At 34.0% G+C, this 19,842-nt stretch overlaps 4 protein-coding genes and 1 pseudogene across 4 annotated transcripts; 4 read left to right on the top strand and 1 right to left on the bottom strand.

Annotated features, from left to right (window-relative positions):
- Positions 1-930: 930 nt before the first annotated feature.
- On the bottom strand, positions 931-3,279 carry LOC120121167 (protein ABIL1-like). The gene is made up of 8 exons (XM_039140600.1): positions 3,265-3,279; positions 2,480-2,638; positions 2,289-2,388; positions 2,035-2,127; positions 1,834-1,912; positions 1,675-1,727; positions 1,447-1,538; positions 931-1,098 (listed from the first exon to the last, which is right to left on the bottom strand). The coding sequence occupies exons 1-8, from the start codon at positions 3,277-3,279 to the stop codon at positions 946-948; spliced, it is 744 nt and encodes a 247-aa protein (XP_038996531.1). The 3' UTR covers positions 931-945.
- Positions 3,280-8,008: 4,729 nt separating this feature from the next.
- Positions 8,009-9,838, top strand: LOC120121166. The gene is made up of 2 exons (XM_039140599.1): positions 8,009-8,685; positions 9,523-9,838. Exons 1-2 carry the CDS (start codon positions 8,009-8,011, stop codon positions 9,836-9,838), a joined length of 993 nt encoding a protein of 330 aa, XP_038996530.1.
- A 141-nt stretch (positions 9,839-9,979) lies between these two features.
- On the top strand, positions 9,980-10,936 carry LOC120121165. Its single transcript, XM_039140598.1, has one exon. It carries the CDS (start codon positions 9,980-9,982, stop codon positions 10,934-10,936), a length of 957 nt encoding a protein of 318 aa, XP_038996529.1.
- A 175-nt stretch (positions 10,937-11,111) lies between these two features.
- Positions 11,112-12,350, top strand: LOC120121164. Its single transcript, XM_039140597.1, has one exon. It carries the CDS (start codon positions 11,112-11,114, stop codon positions 12,348-12,350), a length of 1,239 nt encoding a protein of 412 aa, XP_038996528.1.
- An 89-nt stretch (positions 12,351-12,439) lies between these two features.
- Positions 12,440-16,860, top strand: LOC120121163 (annotated as a pseudogene).
- The last annotated feature ends 2,982 nt before the right edge of the window (positions 16,861-19,842 follow it).

Below are 19,842 nucleotides of genomic sequence, written 5' to 3'. Positions count from 1 at the left end.
TACTACGTTATCATGAGGCACCATGAAATACTATATTAACACTATGAATTATTATATCATGAACTATCACGTAAATATTATAACACTCAACAATAAATAAAAAAATTAATTGATTCTATTCTCATATGTAATGGGAAGGTAGGGTAGTAGGCTACCCCAACGCTAGGTTGAGAGCAACTTCCTTGGAAGACCTTCGGCAATTATGAATTGTCCACTTTGAAACTCGATCCCACGACCATAAGGTTAAGAGCCAATGAAAATTATTATTCAAATGACTACATTAGATATTTTTTTTAATTTGCAGATTAGTGTAAAATAGTTCAAGACTCCCATTAATTTTTTTAAAAAAAGTTGGAGAACTCTAGGTACCATAAGCTTAAAATAAAAGAAAATATTGTTCTCTTAAAATTATTTGAGCTTAAATAATTATATTAACAATATGTGTATGCATTATTAATAAACTAAAAATATGTACTACCTTATAATCATCTATTTATTTAATTTAAAATCAGGACGATAGATCGGGTCTCACGGTGGATAATTCATAATTGCCGGAGGTCTTCTACGGAAATTGCTCTCAACCTAACGTTGGGGGCAGCCTACTACCCTAACTCCACCTTATCCCATTACATATGGGAATAGAGTCAGCTAATTTTAAAAATGAAATTATAGGATTATTGATCAAGGCAGCACCAATTAGTGATGAGAGTGGGTAGAGCTACTCATCTTCATTGTCAGATATTTTATACAAATTAATCATTATTAAAAAAATCCATACAAGAGAAATGAGGGAGAAAAAAATAGTTTCATTTGAGACAATTGATAAGGGAACCAACTGGAAAACGTGGGAAGGGTAATTATTTACAGGCAACCCCATCTGCATAACGGAGAGATCTTACATGCGAGTGTCGTCCATCATCTTCATTGGCTCGTTTTAAAGGAGATTCATGCAACATATCCAGCCTTTAGCTTCATTGCTTGTTGTTTAACAAAGAAAGCTGACAGCACGCTTTTGCTCCTAACAGGTGCACGTACAATCTGACGATTTGGGTTGCCGAATGACCTGAATGCTGTCAAAGGTTTGAAACCTTCTAATTCCTGCCAAAAATAACAGAGATTTTATATTAAATATGCAATACAACAAAGTACATAGGAATATCCCCAGAGAAATTTGGATTACCCATTTGGAACCGAAAGTTGGTTCCTAGTAAATCGTTTTGAATGGATATAAAGATTTCAAATTCTAAAGTTCAATGAATACGATTAAACATTTTCCGGAAATCACAAATGAAAAAAGAAACGAAAAGCCTCACTAACCAAAGACCAACTGATATGCCAAACGGAATCGAGATAACGTTCAAGATAAATCAATCAACTCTAGTGTTAACATAGAATCTATATAAAGGACATCAAGCATGTATGTATTCCTGGTGATTTAAACATTACCCTTTGTATGATACCCAATGATGGCACCTGCTCATTAGAAGCAGGAAAAGGTGCTGCTGCTGCTGACTTTGTCCTTGCATTATCTCCATTTTCTGCCAGAATTATAGTCAAAATACAAGTCTTAGCATCAAAGGCCTTTTTTTTCCTTTTTTTTCATTTCTTCTTTCTTTTATCATTAAAATCCTTATATTAACAATAATAAATGAGCTACTAGTCTAATATACATACCCACTAATTGGAAAACCTCAGAAGTGGCAACAGAAGGTTTTGAAATTTCATTGCTGCATGGTAAGCAATGTTAATAACTTCTTGCTCTCGGCTAAACATTAGAAGAACACACTGGAAGGAAAATATCCATTCAATGTTGAATTTTTAAGCCAAACTAACCTGGCTAAAGGTTGTGAAGTCCCTTTCAAAGTAGTTTCTGAGGATAAATGCCACGAAAGAGTTTTTGATGCAGGAGTATCTATAGTTAAAAACATTAATCAGTGCCACGATACTTGCCTTCCTCCTATAAGAAAGTATATTGCAAAAATGCAGAAAACAACTAAAATTAGATGAGGTCCTGCCTGCTAAGAAACATTATACCCGAAGGCTGAAGACGAGATTTAGCCTGAAAATAGTTTTGCCTAGCATCTGTTGGTAACTGAGGACGAAAATGTACCTTCTTGCTGGCAGAATCTGGCTTAGAGAAAAATGCAATGGAAGAGAAGCAAAAAAAAAAAAAAGAACAAAAAGTAAAGGGAAATGAGAAAAAAAATACAAAGCTCCAACCCAGTAAATAGCTTCCAGGAAGAGGAGGAGGAGGGGGGGGGGGAGAACTTTCCATCAACTACTCTTACTTGGTAAAACGTAATGCTTGTGATGTCTTGGGATAAATGCCAACAACTGCTGCTGCCTGAGACCTTCTTTATCCGTGTATGTTTGGCATGTAAGAAGTTTCTAATGTTAAAAAACTAAAATTAGTAAAGGCCCTCCATTCAACATGTTTCTTGTGCTAGCATATTAAACAAGAGAAGTACAAAGAGATTACCTGATTTAAACAAGATGCTTTTAGCTCTATGGTTGACACTTCCAATGTTTGCTGCTCAAGAAGATCAGTTAACTTGTAAGCCACAGTGCCAAGGTGATCAACAGCATTAACAAGAGCACGTACAGCATAATCTTTCAGGTTTTCAGGTTGTTCTGTACCCTAACAAATGTGTCGCACATAGAAAAAAGTGGCATCATGAGAAGAGAACAATTAAAGTAAATCAAGCAGAATCAAATGGATAAGCATGCCAGCTTGATAAAAAAACCACCACAGAGGCATTACGTGCAAACCAATCATGCTCTGAAGTCAATCATGGTATTGCTTGCATGAAAATGTAAAGGCTGTTACACAAAAAATGAACTAAACAGGTTTAAAAGTAAAATAGGTAGCCTCACATCTGCTTCTGCTCATTATGGAGGTAAGTCTTTTCGCAGTATTCTGCAGCTGAATAAAGTTGAGGCCTTAAGTTCTTCAGCTCCTATAAAACACAAGGATCCAATTTATCAATTAGTATAACAACGAAATGCTGAAAACTTTTAAAATGCATAAGCTAAAATATTCATTAAGACTTAAACAAGGACAAGAAGTTAGCAAAACCATATAGAAGTCTCAACTTTTGCAGATGTTGTATTCAGATGCACGGATTTTTAATTTTTTTTCTCCTCAATCAATTCAATTCCCTTTCTACTTGATTGAAACGATGGCTCTAAAGTCTAAACTCGTGAGTGGAAATCAAGCAAGCACTGTTCTTCAATAAACACAATAAGAGTCTATATCTAACTTACCATAGATTCATCCATTGCTATGACAATACTTTCTAGCTTTGGAAGATATCTAACATTTAACTCAGTCATAAATGCTACGGTCCACCGATACTAAACCTTGGAGTCTTGTTATTAAGACGCCGAAATATATATAAAAAACAAAAACAAAAAATTTCGTTGGGAAACAAAGGGAATTTCTCTATTCATGTCATTTTCTCTCCCACGCATCTCCCATCAGCAATCAAGCAGTGACTTCTAAAGTCAACCAAAAAAAATCTAAACAAAAATAAAATCAAATTGAAAAAATATCCAGATCTGGTCCAAAAAGACAGAAACTAGTAATGAAGAAATGAACCTGCAAGCTTTAACGAAGCTCTTGCTACGCTCCATGGAGACCTCGTCGAAGGTCATGGCGGGATTATCAGGCCTGTGTAACTCCACCTCCATTAATTCACCTCTTATTAGATTCCGAAGATCAAAATCTCAAACCCCAAACCTCAAAAAAAATCGTAGAGAAGAATTCGAAAATTGAAGGATCCAAGGACCAAAAAAGAAGTGGAGTTGCAGTTAATAAATGAATGAGAGTAGTAAGAAGCGGATTTGGGGTTAGGATTTTTTTGGGGAATAGCTAAACAAACTTGAAAGCGAGAGTGGAAATAACAATTTAAAACAAAAGAAAAGGAATTGTTGCAAGAAAATTTGGAGTTGAGGGCAAGGGAAAATGACTTTCCACCGCGCTTTCTGCAAGAGCTTCACTGTTGTATCTAATTCCAAAGTGGTAGCGTTTACTGGCGGTGGTTGTCACTTGACTCACCTCACTCGATTCGTTTTGGTGATTCCATTTCATTATTTTAAATTTTGAGTAAATTACAAATTTCTCATTAAACTTTACTCTCACTCTTATTTTGCTCGTTAAAATTTAAACATTTTCACTTTAATTAGTAAACTTTTAAATTATGTATATTTTGATCATTATGTCATTAAATAGTTAACAATATTATGATATGGCACATACAGGGACGGAGTCAGGATCAAACATTAAGAGAGGCAAGCCAGATACATAATTTCAAAATAATAAGAATTTATCATGTATTTAATCTAAAATTTTGGAGGGGCAAAAGTCTAATTTTACTTAAATTTAAAATGATAAAGATCTAAAATACTATTAAAACAAAAATTTTGAGAGGGTCAAGACTCAAGAGTCCTTCCACTCCACTCCCTATATAGTTCCGTCTAGTGATGGCATTCGACTTGACCCGACAGGTTCCAACCCGATCCAATCCGATCGGGTTGGGTTTTTTTTAAAAAATCAGGTTAGGGTGAAAAATACTTGACCTAAAAAATTATAATTTTATCTTATATATTTAAGGATAATTGCAATACTACCACTCTATATATTATTTTCTTTTAATTAAATCCTTATTTTTATTAAACAAAAATAATATTTTTTAATAAATATATTATTCCAGATCAGGTTATGTTTGGATTGTATCTCAAAAAATCAGTTCGAGTTCGATCGGGTGAAAAGTGTACATTTTTCGAGTCGGATTCAAATGGAAAATTTATAATTTTCAAATCAGATCAGATGGACTGAAAATCCAACTCGGCTCAACCCATACCCATCCTTAACTCCGTCTCTTGACACACAACTTCAAAATGACATCGCTTAAAAAAAGTCAATTTTACATCAACATAATTTTGAACCCATATAAAAGTATATTTTTTTTCTTTATCATTTTTTCTTCTTTTATTTTCTCTCTCTCGTTTTTAGGAGTGTTCACTTTTTGTTTTAATCATGTATTAACTGATTGAACCAAATTTGTAACACTCTTAACCCATATATATCTCGATATATGAATCAAAGACGTCACATCAACTTAAAAATATTTATTGAACTTAAATTTGCCTAAAAAATTGTTTCATTTAAAAACACTCGTATTTAAACTTTAAAAATATATTTTAAAGTATATCTCAATCTATAATATATTTTTTTATCACATGAAAATAAATTCATTTGTTAATCAATAATTTTACTAAACCATGTATTTTCGTGAAATCTTTTAAAAACATAAAAATATAATATATTCTTTTCATGCATAAATACTGATAAAACTATTCTAAGTAAAATAAACTAAAATAGTTCTAGTTTACTATTACAAATTATTTAAAATAAATACGATAAATAGAAACTACGGACATAATTATACATTTCACTACTAGTCAAAAGGAAATTCAATGATGTCTTACTGATACTGGTATTATAGATGATATGCACATGATGCTTGGAAGGCTCTTCATAAAACGTTTGTATCTCAATCAGACCCTACGCTTGAAAATCATCACGCGCTAAGTATAACTTAGTGAGGCAGTAATAATTTAAGGTGAGAAAAATCTCAAAATATCATAAACATAAATAAAATAATTTGAATTAAAACATTAAACTGAGAAACCAACTTTTTTAAGTCGATTTCTTCACTGAAACCTGAAATTTCTTTTTAAATCATGAACTCATGAAAATTTTGATAAATCATATCTAATAAAATATGCATATCATGTTTCTGTCAACTGAAAATCATTCACAACTTGCATATTCATTTTCATAGCCCAATGCATATTTATGAGAACATAAGATACGTGAGTAAGGTGCGCACTATGCACAACACAGTGTAAATCGTAATTGATATTGAGATATGATGCACTTCAGTGCCATCATAACCTGAATAAGCACCAAAAGTGCTAGACATTGATACACGAATGTACCAAAGTTGATATGATAACATTGATATACGAATGTACCAAAGCTAATATGATAACATTGATACATGAATGTATCAAAGTTGATAATACTCAACTAATGACATGCCAAGTGTACCAACAGTTCTCACTATAACACACAATGGGCTGATGTATCATAATAAATTCATCATAAAAATATCATGCTTGGGTAGTTCATACCCTAAATCATTCATAAAACTGATATAGAATATTATAAAAATATTCTTTATAAACTTTATAAATCATACTGTAAATTGGAATGAGGTTGATTTATCGCAAGTCATCATCGATCAAAATAATTAAATAAATAATTGCACTCACTTTTGCCTCACTACATAATTTGTATATAATAATCATAGTCACAAGCTTTGTCATTTCCTTTCGAATCGTTTGGATTGCTAGATTTAACGTAGTCTGACAATATCAAATTATAACATAAAAAATTGTTCGAACTACATATTAGTATCGTACTAATATAAGCTCATTTTAACATTTGAAAATCGATAACTAAATCAATATCAACCAAACTTATAAATCCATTATAACTTCAAACTTATCGAAATACTTATTCAATTCCATAAATAATTATTCCCAACATGATTCTTCAACTTTTACCAATTATAAAATCAAACCACATGTTTTAAATTCTTTCTAGAATTCAACTCAACTTTTCTTTAATTTATAATGGTCTTTCACCATTATGATAATTGTACATTAATTACTAAAATTCCAGCACTTGAATAAAATACCCAAATCAAATCTTCAATATTCAAAACATTATAAATTTCAACCCCAAACTTTCCTAAACTTTCGATTTTCAACACTTAACTTTATAAATTTGTAATTCAACCTCAACTCAATATTTAATTCAGCATTCTAATAAATTTTTCAGCATTCAATAATTTACTCAAATAATACTTCTTCATTTAATAACTTGCAAACAAGTCCCCAAAGTTTTGGAACCTTTCGAATTACACCATCTAACCATTAAAATGAATTCTTTTAAAATTCTTCTCAACATTTCCAATTTATTCAAAATGGTCTCTTGCCATTTAACTTAAATTCCAAGCATCCAAGAATATACTCAACATTTAAACAATACTCTTCATCTTCTAATCCATTTCAACTTAAATTCTAAAATTTTTATATTCATACAACTTGCAATACCTTTAAAGAATCAGTATTCTGTATTGATATACACACTGTAATTTAATTCAATTTCTTCCTTTGAAAACTAGACTCGAATATGAATCTATCCATATAAATAACTCATTATAATTCATTATGTACAATTTATGGTGAATTTTAAAAGTTGACCGACAGAATCTGTTTTATGCAGAATCTGTTGCCCGTTTTTCTGACCTTTCCTCAGTTAAAAATTCATATCTTTTTGTATACACCTTAAAATTGATGCGTGTGAATGTTAACATTAAACTTTCATTGCTCGTATGGATGATTTTCTCTCCTTCATTTTGATTGTGCTACCTAATGTTATGTATCAACGATACATTTACTTCTTTGGTTATTTAGACATGCAATTATTGGAAGTGGCGATCCAAGTGAGATCATACTTATTGGATCTTGGGTTATGTCATATTTTATTAAAGAATCATAATATGACTTACTGTTTTTGGAAAGTTTTAAGAAAAATATGATTTAAACTTGAAGTATTTGTTTAATTTTGGGAGGCAGATTGCATTTCCGGTCCAAATTTATTCCAATTACAAACAGATCCAAACAACCCAATAGTTTCTCGCATTTTGGCTACCAACAATAACGAGAAAACTTTGCCAATATATAGAGACCGTGGACGCTAATCCTTCTCTTCCTCGTTGTCTTCACGTTTTCCTTTCAATTCTCCTCTGCTCTTCGTCTCCACCGTCGTTTTATTCTCGCCGGCAATACCCCTTCCCATTGCTTTTCATTCTTGATCAAATCTTGAAACGAAAAAGGAAATAAAAACGTGAAAGGAAGGACACAAAAGGATGAGATGGAAAACAATTACATTTTGGAGATCACCTTAATATCCGCCCAAGGACTCAAGAAAACATCGAAATTCCGTCGCATGAAGACGTACGCCCTAGCTTGGACCGATTCCGCCGTCAAGGTTCGCACATGCATTGATCGCGTCGGCGGTGTAAACCCAACGTGGAACGATAAGTTCCTCTTCAGGGTTTCATCGGAGTTTCTTTACCGCGAAACGTCCGGTATTTCGATCGAAATATTCACCGTCGGTATCTTCAGCGATACCCTGGTCGGCACCGTCCGATTGCTCGTCAGTAACCTTCTCCGTATCGGTTCGTCGTACATCCCCGTGAGGGTTCCTTCTTTCAGTGCAGTTCATGTCCGCCGACCTTCCGGTAGGTTCGAGGGGGCTCTCAACGTTGGCGCTTCGGTTCTTCTGGATTCAGATGTCCCGGAAATGGACGGCGCCACCGGCATTAACATCCGAGATCTAATCAAAGAGGCACCCAAATCAAAGATGGTGAGGAGATCACATTCTGTAGTGGGTATACCTCACGAGAATCCATTCCTTCACTGTGATGATCAACCGTACAGACGCGATCCGATGAAGGAGATTAGGGAAGTGGAAACAACGAAACATGCAAGGTCACCATCAGGTGGTGCCAGATGGGGTTCTTGCTCATTCCGGCCCTGTAGTCGTCGGTGACAACTTTAATTATCAGAAACCGGCGAGTGTCCGGTCAAGACTGGATCCATAGGATTGAGTGAAAAGCCAAGTTATTTGGGAGCACATAAGCCACCGAAGTAATTCTAATAATTATATTAAAATTAGATACATTTCATATGTATTTTAAATTATAGTAAATGTAAGATTAAATAAGTTCGAGATTTTTATGTTTCCGAACTAAATTTTATATTTATTTATATTTATTTATATTTATTGAATTAAATTAAAATTAAGATCAAATTAATAGATGTATAAACAATGAATATAAAATGTGTAAATATATAAATTTTATCGATTATCACATCAATTTTTTTCGTCAAATATTAATTATACGTGACTTGATTAATATAATTTAAATAGTTAAATAAATAAATATAAGCAGGGGATAGAAGATTTTTCGTTGCCAAATGTAATTCAAATAGACGACGGAAAATGAAACAACATGTGCAATTGAATTTTAGCATAAAAGGCTTAAAATTTTTGTGATCTCTAAGTGAAATGAAGTACTTTTTTAATTATATAATTTTGAGTGTTTTATTATTTAATCTGATTATTAGATGTATATATATTTTTGAATAATTTGATGTAATTATGAAAAATATTTGTGAAAATTGGATAGACGACGGAAAATGAAACAACATGTGCAATTGAATTATTAGATCCGTACGGCTTCATTGGGTGTAAGTGAAATAGTCAAAGAGCTCAAACAAAAAAAGAAGAGTAAATTGGATAGTCTCAAGAGTTCTACAGCAGGGATGAAGGTTCATCCTCGGGAATACCTTCTTAATGATCTTATGTTTCTGGAACATTAGAGGATTTAACAATCCTCTGAAACAAAATAAAGTTCTTCTTAGAGCCGCACAAAATAACGTTGATATTTTATGTTTATTAGAGACTAGAGTCAAACCAGAAAAATCCATGGACATCATTGGCAGTAAACTTTCCAACTGGAATGTCAGTGTTAATTATGAGTTTGCTGCTAACGGAAGAATATGGGTTCTTTGGAAGAAAAATCTGGATTTTACTACTATTTCTGTTTCTGATCAAATCTTATCTGTCAAAGGAAGCTTCATGGGGAATTCTTTTGTCATCTCAGCAGTTTATGGAAGCAACGACGACATCAACTGAAGACAGCTTTGGCAACAGTTGCACGAATTGGATAGGAAGATAGGTCACCTTCCCTGGATCTTGGGAGGAGATTACAATATCACTCTCCATCCTTACGAAAGCTCAGATTATGAGCTTTTTTACCCTACTTCCAGCTCCGAAATGATAGATTTTCAGGAAGTTACACATGAATTGGATCTTCAAGACCATCCTTTTATAGGTCCGTTATTCACTTGGAGCAACAAACAAACAAATACTTTTCTTGCAAGGAAGCTCGACAGGGTCCTCGTAAATCCCACTTGGATTAATGTATTTCAAAAATCTTTTGTTGAATTCCTAGCTCCGGGAGTTTCAGATCATTGTATGGCTTTCACCTGGCTCGATAAAGAAATTCCCACAAACCGCCCAAAACCTTTTAAGTTCTTCAATTTCTGGACTCTTCATCCAAACTTTCTGAGAGAATTTAACCAATCCTGGCAGACCGAATTCCATGGTAACCCCATGAGGATCCTTTTCCTAAAACTCAAGCATCTCAAGTTAAGTCTCAAAATCCTAAACAAGTCCTCTTATAGTGATATCTCCTCTCGGGTTAAGCAAAAGAGAATTGATCTTGAACAGCAACAACTGGTCTCTTTAAAAGGAGAGGATTCTATTGATATAGAATTGCAAATCCAACAAGACTTACTAGCCCTTGAAGAAACTGAGCTACTTTTTCTAAAACAAAAAGCCAAATTGAATTGGATCAAGGAAGGTGACAAGAGTTCAAAGTTCTTTCATTCTGCTGTAGCTGTCAAAAACAAAAAAGACACAATCAGAATGCTTATTGATGATCAAGGTTCGAGACTAGAATCTTTTGATTCCATGGCAGCAGAAGTGCTAAATTTTTTTACAGAATTGATTGGGAAACCAGACCCTAGAATCAAAGAAATTGACCAGAATTTTCTGAAGGAAATCCTGAATTACTCAATTCCTCAAGATTTAGCCCCTTCTCTAGTCAAAGAAGTTACTCCTGAAGAAATCAATGAAGCAATCCTTGGACAGGGAAATGAAAAATCACTTGGACCTGATGGATTCACTCCCTATTTTTTTCAAACATGCTTGGTCTATTGTTGGAGATGATGTGACTGCAGCCATAAAATATTTCTTCCACCACTCTTCTCTGCTGCCAGCTTTCAATGCAACTACTCTTGCCTTGATCCCCAAAGTTCCTAACCCAAGCAAAGTCAAAGATTTTAGACCAATATCTTGCTGCTCTGTTATATATAAGACTATCACCAAGATTATAGTCAAAAGAATGAATAGCCTCATCCCAGGAATGATTTCTCTCAACCAAACAACATTTATCAAGGGAAGAAGCATCGTTGATAACACACTTCTAGCTCAGGAAGTGGTTAAAGGCTACGGAAGAAAGAACATTTCCCCACGGTGCACTATGAAAATTGACATTCAAAAGGCATTTGACACTCTTCATTGGAACTTTATTTCTGATGTCTTGAAATCACTAGGCCTCCCTCAATTATTCATTGGCTGGATTGAAGCATGCTTCACTGAGGCAAGATTCTCTATTTCCTTCAATGGGACTCTGATTGGATTTTTCAAAGGAGCACGAGGCATCAGGCAAGGTGATCCCCTTTCACCAATTCTATTTGTTTTATCAATGAATGTTTTGACTCGATTGCTAAATTTGGCTGCTGTTAAAGGACTTTATAGTTATCACCCTAAATGTAAGCAAATAGGGCTCACTCACTTATCCTTTGCCGATGATCTATTGATATTTTGTAAAGGAAATGTGGAGTCAGTTGCAGGTGTTATTTCAGTCCTTGACAAATTCTATGAAATTTCTGGTTTGAATCTTAATGCTGCGAAATGTGTATTTTTCACTGCTGGAGCTTCGAACAAAAATGTGGAGATTATCAAGCACCTATCAGGTTTAAATCTAGGATGTTTGCCTATTAGATACATCGGAATTCCTCTAATTACAAGAAAGCTTACAGTGAAAGATTGTGAAAGCCTTATAGAAAGCATTAAGTCAAGGATTAACCTGTGGTCTGGAAAATTATTGAGTTTTGCTGGCAGATTAGAGCTCATAAAATCTGTCATGTTCAGCATTTCTAACTACTGGTGTAGACATCTCCTCCTACCCCAGGCTATTATCAATAAGATCGAGCAGCTTTGCTCCCGTTTCTTCTGGAAAGGATCCGATTCAACTGCTAAAGGAGTGAGAATCAGCTGGGCAAAAATCTGCACATTGAAATCGGAGGGAGGCCTGGGAATAAAGAATTTGAAATCATGGAATCAAGCTTGCATGATAAAGCTCATCAAGAATATCCTCGCAAGCGAAGGATCATTATGGGTTGCATGGATCAAGAAATATGTTCTAAAGGAAAATAATTTCTGGCAGATCGAAAAACGCTCCATCTTCAGCTGGGGTTTCATCAAACTCCTCAAGCTACGAGCTGAGGCTTTACCTGCTATATCGAATAGGGCTATCAATATAAGAGAAATATGGCAGGAAATTAGGACGATTCATTGATTTGGTTCCCTCTTCATATCCCTAAACTCAGTATGATATCATGGATGGCATTACTCGACCGCCTCCCAACTAGGGACCGATTACAAAAAATGGGAATTTCAACTCCTGGAACCTGTGTTCTCTGTAGTGCAGCACTTGAATCACACTCCCACCTTCTCTTTGATTGTCCCATAGCCACTCATTTAAGGGAGAAAATCTTATACAAAAATGGAATCATGAAATATCTTACTTCTTGGGATGACATGATTGACTGGGCACAACTATTCTTAAACTTGCATGGACTGCTAAAATCTATGTTTTGTGGGAAGAGCGAAACCGAAGAATTTTTCAAGCAAGATCAAGAACTCCCGAAGAACTCTTCATTTGTATCAAAGATTTCGCAGGTATTAAATTGAGGGGGAAAAATATTAATAGGTATGATAGTATTAATACTATCCTTTGTAACACTTGGGACATTGCCTAACCGATCTTCTTTTGTTATTAGGATGTACATTTGATTTGTGATCGGAGATTTTTGTAATAGTTTTCTTCCTTGGATAATAAAAATTAATTATCCAAAAAAAACATGCATTATATGTATATAAATGCTTAAATTCAGAGTTTGTATACATAATAACACATCATTTAAATATATAGTTCAAATAAACAATGGCAAGGGTAACGACGGCGTGAGTTTAGAGGTTGAAATGAAGATTTTTAAAGTTTTGGGTTTATTTAAAGAATTTTATATTTTTTTAAAATATAAATAATTTTTTTTAAAATTTTAAATAAATTTTTTAAAATTATCAAATTGTGATTTGTAACGCCGTCACCTAAAGTGGTATCACGTGTAACGTTAGGCATCGGGATGAGTCAAAAATATTTTAGACACCTATTTGTGAAAATCGTTATGGTTTAGACACTTATTTTGATATTAAACATTTTTTATAGTCTGTAGACATAAGAAAGTGAAAGTACACAAATAGTCTTTAAATTATATTTTCTCATCACCTAGATTTATACTTTGAATGAATTCGATTGGATTTATGTAATTTTTTTTTTTTGATAATTCGATTTTATTACCTAAAGAAGCAGACATCTGCATGCAGGTATTTCAGCTTCGGATTTAACAGATTAGCAAAGGTATTGGGTTCATTATTCCAGACAGCAGTGTCTTAATCTCCCCCCAGGATCAATCACTGCCTTTGAATGGAAAGATTATTGTCCTAGAGCTTTCAGGTTTTGTCATTTTTATTTTTGATCATGTTTTAATCGTTGGATCATGTGTTGTGTTTTATCGCTAAACTGTTTGTTGAAATTTCTCTGCCAGGCTTTTACAAGAGCTCGAAAATGTCAACAATGAGTGTTACATGATATCGATTTGTAGTGACGAAACTTTAAGGAATGTCACTTCAAGTTTGAAACCTGGCAACTTCTTCATCTTGTCCACGGACAACCGGTTTGTAGTAAAAACACTACGCAAATCTGAAGTCGGTGTAATGAAATCAGCCTTCGTCATCATTGAGTTTAATAAAGCCCTGACATCTTTGAGTTTCTTAATCAGAAAAGAATGTCTGAATATGGTTAATGCGTTTGGTGTAGATCCTCCTAGAAATGCTCCCGGCCTATTGTAACCATATCAGAAGGTTTTGCAGCACGGTCTTGAGCAAGGTTTATGGAGTTCATGTCGTGAAGCCGGACGGCGGTGCTAAGATAGAAGGGACATTATTTTATGTCATAGTAAAATTTCTCATGCTGGCATTTTTCTTTCAATGGAATCCATAGTTTTAAACTGGCCAACGAAGATCTTTGTCACGTAAATAAAGTACAGAGATATTGATGACTGCGAGGGCTGCAAATTAAAAATGCAGGTTATCGGGAGGTACATGATGCATGTCTCCCTCCACGAAGGGATTCTAAATTAAGGGTCTTGGATAAATTTGCATTAACATAACTTGGAGCTTCCCTTCCTTTTGGCCGTTAATAATATTATTGCACTGATATTTTTAGGAATTGGGGGAACAGGTTACTTTTGGATGTGTCAAACATGTTCAAATCAGATTTGTTTATGCACCGGTGTTATAGGCTCCCTACAAGGTCGAAAAGTCGAAAAAGTGAGATTCCGTGAGAAAGTTCTTCATAAGGAATCGGATCTTGATTTTCACTTTTGCCTTGAACCACCGGTTCGACATAGGCTTTTGAAGTAAGTCCATCAATCTATGTCTTCTCTCTTAGCATGGTTTTCTTTTTGATAATGGTAAGGTGATCTTTATGCAATTGCCTATTTCCTATTGTATACAATTCTAACAGTAACCCCTCCCTTTTTTTCCCCTTCTCCGCCCCTTAATCCAGTGTATGCAAGCGAGTGTGTCACCAAACATTCATAATCCTTGGTTGATTAACAATAGTATTTTTATTTGATAGGCAACTCAAGCATGATTGTGCTTTTCTCGAGGCTGCGGGTGTCATGGATTACAGTATGTTACTTGGCTTCCATGTAAAAGGTTCACTTAAAGGTGAATTTGTTTCCCAAATTCCCACTTTTCGTGAAAAAAAACTATCTTTATAAGATGCCTGAAAATCTATCGTGTTATAAGAGGCAGAGTAAGACTTCTGATAAGCTTTTAGTCTCTCACAGATCTCTTGGAAGCTAGACGTTCACTTTCTACAGACTCCGTGTTTAAAAGTCTTGGCAAGCACTGAAAGGTGCTAATAAAAAATTCCACCGAAAAAATTTGTCAAAAAGATTGGGTTTTTGTTGAATTTTGGACAATGGTAAAATCATAATTTAGTCATTGTAATTTAGGATATTTACAAATTAGTCCTTAAGCTTCAACTATAAATACCCTAGCTCATTTAGCTTCAAAATCATCCCAAAGCATTCTAGCTTTCTTCCAATACTAGAGAGAATTTAGAGAGTTTATTGAGAGTTGTTTTCTTCTTTTTATCAGAGAGAATTATCATTGTTTTCTCATTGGTCGATCGAGAGAAGTTGTAATTCCTATTTTCTCATAATGAAATTCTTCTACCGTTGCCCGTGGTTTTTACCCTATATTATTTAGGGGTTTTCCACGTAAATTTTGTGTCTCTTTTATCTTCATTTTTATAAAAAAGATTGCGTTCAGGAACTACAACAATGTTGCATTATTTGAAAATACCAAATGACTAAATCTTCCAGAAAAGTGCATATCTTAGATGAAATTTATGTTCACTTTATTGTCGTTCTGCAGGTTCTGTTGACACTAGTCCCAGCGATGGAAGGAGAGTGTCCCGTGACTCGTTGTATCATAGTGATTTATCCTCGCAGAGGTATTCCGCAGCTTCAATTCGAGGTGATATATTGAAAATGCATCTCATTCATCATAATTCTCTGTTGCTTAACGGCAAAGTAAAAGGAAAATGTAAAAGACCAAGAACTTGAAAATTCAGAATTTTGTAAGAAGCTTAACTGTTCTAAATTCTAATGCTGTCATATCCATTGAACTAAAAGATGTTAGGAAAATCTATTTCTCTTGCCAATCACCCTTCCGGCATGTTACTCTAGCAATGAGGAGCTTGCTACGGTGTTAGCGATAAGCTTTATAATGCATATTCCGGTTTCCTGCCTTGCAGATTCCATTGAATTCAATGATAAAAAACAAAAAGTTTCAATCAATTTCGAGTCAGATTTGAGTTTTGGTGATCAGTGGCTACCAGGTAACAGGTAAATTTTTGCATTTTTAGCCTAAAATAAGTCTCGTTTGATATGGGGTTCGAAGATGGTGTAGTGAAGAATCAATCGTTTTGCATCGGCTTTCTCGCAGTCAAACTACTAGGTTCGGTGAAGAACTGTCTGCTCGTGGTTTTCACGTACCGAAGAATGGAATCGGAACTCTAACATCACATGAAAATCTCAAGTCTGGGGAGTGCTATGATGTACTTCTGTATTTTGGAATAGTGGATTTTTCCCCAAAACTACAGCGTGATCAAGCGACTCGAGCATGCATACAAGTCGTTGCAGTTCGATCGAAGGATGATTACAGCCGTAAACCACAAAGCGTATTCTTCTCGGGTCCAGGATTTCATCGGTGACATATTCAAAGCGGAGGAATCGCTCAATCTTCCCGCCGATCTCACTAACGGTAAATTCTTCCTACAAGTTGGGAACATTGTTTACTCGAATTTGATTTAGTTCCCTCAATGAATAGGGTTTACAAGCAACGATTTAGACTAATAACCCAGACACCAAGGATCAAGACGGGAGACTTAGAGAATCTGCTATGTTCACATATAGATTTAATCACATACTAACTACATGTGTTTTCTGCGAGACAAAATCACGAGACTTTCGGACCAAACCGTCATAGAAGAAAGCTTGAAGGACTCCTCTAGTGGTTCATAGTCTTATTAAAACTTCAATGTTTCTCTGCGTAAATTAAACCGTACTTGATATGTACAAAACCGAACTGAATCCAAGTTTTTGGGTTTTTCCAGGATGCAGAGAAAAGATGCTGCAGATGCAATGAAGGGAGTAGGGTTTTTAGGCATGTGAAGGACTCCAAAATCATGGAAAGATGTAACAATGTACATGAATCTTCTGTAAGAATCCCTTGATTACTTGAAAATAGAAAGGGAGAAAGAAAAATCCAAATTAGAACCTAGAATTTTGTTTCTTATGATTAATGAAGCTTTTACATGTGCAACGCATACCATTCTTAAAATCCCTGTAATATTTCTGGCATAAAATTAGTTTTCAGTAAGCAAATAGCAAGGTGTTGTAAATGTCGAGATTTGAACTTTATATTTACTCTGCATCAAGTAATGAAATTAAGTCTCGGGCTGAGTTTGGCATATACATTTGTCCTCCATGCAAAAACGCACATAATTTTTTTTTGGATAATTAAAACGTACATAAAATTTCATGCTAAAAAATTATTAATAAAAAAATATATAAATTATATAAGATTTTCAGAGCCCGTCCATCCATGCCCCCATGCAATAATGGCAATGCTTGTACCCATAAATTCCCTTGTTGACTTTTGATGGCTTGGGTTTGAAAATGGCTCGTGGTGTCTCTCTCTTGGCCAGGATGAGCACAAGCGCTTGTCGCCCCTGCCCAAAGAACAACGTACGGATGGATTCGAGCTTCATGCAAACCCCAAGAACCGGCATATAATATAACGAGAAAGACGAACGTGCTAAGAAAATCAATGTTTGAATGATAACACGTACAGTTATGCTGTGAAGCGCTTAAAATAGGACTAATAAACGGTATGATAAGTGAAAAATATAACATGTTAAAAGCGTAATATAAAATTTTATAATGCGGAACCGAAAAAGCAATGTAATATCATAATAGGTTAAAAATGTCATAGTTCACTAAGAAATAAGTTACGTCTTAGAATGTTAATATTTTTATTAATAAAATGGGTTATACCTAAAATTATCATGATTCATTAAGAAATAGGTTGCGATCTGGAATGTTAATATTTTTTATTAATAAAATGGATTACCCCTAAAATGTTACTAAAGTTTAAGCTGATGGGACATTGGACATTCCCACGATAACAAAATAAGTTAAAACCTGAAAATGTTATGAATATATATGAAAAAAATTCCGGTTGTGTCCAAAAATGTTATGGTTCACTAAGAAAGTAGGTTGTGATCTGGAATATTGTCTTCAGAATGTCTAAGGCCCTATCAACATAAATTTTAGTAACATTTTAGTCGTAACCCATTTTATTAATAAAAATATTAACATTTCATGTTGCAACATATTTTTTTAGTGAATCGTGACATTCTAAGGCGCAACTCATTCTATTTATAAAAATATTAGCATTCTTGTATCACAACATATTTCTTAGTGAACCATAATATTCTTGGACGCAACCTGTTATATTACTACATTGACATTTTTTCTGATTTCATATTATAACATTTTGTGTTCCGCTTTAACCAGGAAGACAAGTTTATCGGTTACACCATTTTAGTTATTTTAAAATAGTTACAACCCAATAGATTACATATAAGTTAACATTTCGAGTCGCACTAAACCAATCTTATTAAAAAAATTAAATTATTGATTACGTCGCTTTTAACCTTATATTAGTATATCTTTCTCTGGACGATTCCATGAAAACACTACCGACCAAATTTAGATGAACATTGATTCATTCATGTGAGTAAATATGAGGAAAAATAATAATAATGGCATCAACAAAGTTGGGTGAACAGTGAGGATGTTTCATCATTTATTGAAGGGGGACATTAATATGTGGTGAATTTATAGAACAAATTTACATGATCTTTTTGGACCACATTAAGTTAAGACAGAACTACTTTTTAAGTGGTCCGTATGATCTATCATCTTAATTATTACTTTTATCATTCATTTATTAAATATATATAATTTTTAATTGTTTATTTACAGGAAAAAATTGAACATAATGTCATTAATGATATAATATATTGTTATTATTTTAATTTCACATTTACAATACTCAATCTCACTATTACAGTAATTAATCTAACTCGACTACAATTTTTAATTTTAGAATATGAGAATTTCGTTAAACTTAATAAGAATAATTAATGTTTTTGAATTAATAAAAATTAAATATCGAACCTCAGAAAAACAAAACTCTTTTTATCAAAGCTTTATATCAGATAATAGGGTTTGGACCGCATGTTGTGTGATGAATAAAGATTTAACCCTGCCATAATTTTATCTAATCCTCTATACTTTGTAGATTTGGTTATTAGTATTAGCACTATATTTACATAGCCATGACTTTATCTTTTGTATTAAATAAAATATTTGAATTAATTATTTTTTTGTTGTATTGTAATGATTATAAGATAGTATTTGTTCAGAATTCTTTTAATTAATTGACGATGAACGTACACACACCCTTTTGTCATTGAAATCGATCAATAAATTCATGATACTATTCTAGTTAAAAAAATTCAAACATATTTATGTAAATGTAAACTATAGAGTATAGATAGAGATATTGTGGTTGAATTAAACCTATAAACTTAATTTTAAAAATATAATGGTAGCTTTGAACCTAGACCTCGGGTGCCCAATAAATAAGGGAATCCAAAGTCCATAAATAGTTGGAAAATGAACAGAGAAGAGAGAAAGATCACCGCATTTGGCTATTGAACTGATAGAGTCACCACAACAAATAGGCACCGGCATCTCTTTCTTCGTCCGATGAGTAAAGAACCATAAACAGTTTTTGCAGAAATGGGAGAATCGATTGGGGGAAAGGGGAAAAGAGCAGGGGCCTCTACTCAATCAACTGCTTGGCCACATTTGCACTCATCTTCTCAAAATCCCACTCCTTTGCTTTCTGCCAGAAAACTCGGTGCCCATTTTTGGCAACTTCAACCTCCTCGTTACTCAGTTTCCACTATGCATCCCAAACTTAATCTTCAACGTTTTAAAGATAAGGGTTTCGAGGCTGATGTTGATCATCGCCTTCATCAGGTTGGGACTCATAACACGGTGCTTGTTGTTTAAAAGTTT

Source organism: Hibiscus syriacus, unplaced genomic scaffold, assembly GCF_006381635.1.
Source record: "Hibiscus syriacus cultivar Baekdansim isolate YM2019G1 unplaced genomic scaffold, ASM638163v2 tig00110357_pilon, whole genome shotgun sequence".
NCBI classification, from domain to species: domain Eukaryota; kingdom Viridiplantae; phylum Streptophyta; class Magnoliopsida; order Malvales; family Malvaceae; genus Hibiscus; species Hibiscus syriacus.
Note: the sequence above shows the minus strand (reverse complement) of the source record. Positions and strands in the feature narration are given on the sequence as shown.

What these genes read in the sequence shown, in the direction of transcription:
- LOC120121167 (XM_039140600.1), bottom strand. An exon ending in CAAGCATTACGTTTTACCAA is followed by an intron (nt 2,128 to 2,288) that starts GTAAGAGTAGTT and finishes TCTCTAAGCCAG; the next exon opens with ATTCTGCCAGCAAGAAGGTA. An exon ending in ACTTCACAACCTTTAGCCAG is followed by an intron (nt 1,728 to 1,833) that starts GTTAGTTTGGCT and finishes CTTACCATGCAG; the next exon opens with CAATGAAATTTCAAAACCTT.
- LOC120121166 (XM_039140599.1), top strand. Translation starts at nt 8,009, where the DNA reads ATGGAAAACAATTACATTTTGGAGATCACCTTAATATCCGCCCAAGGA. An exon ending in TTCCGGCCCTGTAGTCGTCG is followed by an intron (nt 8,686 to 9,522) that starts GTGACAACTTTA and finishes CTGGAACATTAG; the next exon opens with AGGATTTAACAATCCTCTGA.
- LOC120121165 (XM_039140598.1), top strand. Translation starts at nt 9,980, where the DNA reads ATGATAGATTTTCAGGAAGTTACACATGAATTGGATCTTCAAGACCAT.
- LOC120121164 (XM_039140597.1), top strand. Translation starts at nt 11,112, where the DNA reads ATGAATAGCCTCATCCCAGGAATGATTTCTCTCAACCAAACAACATTT.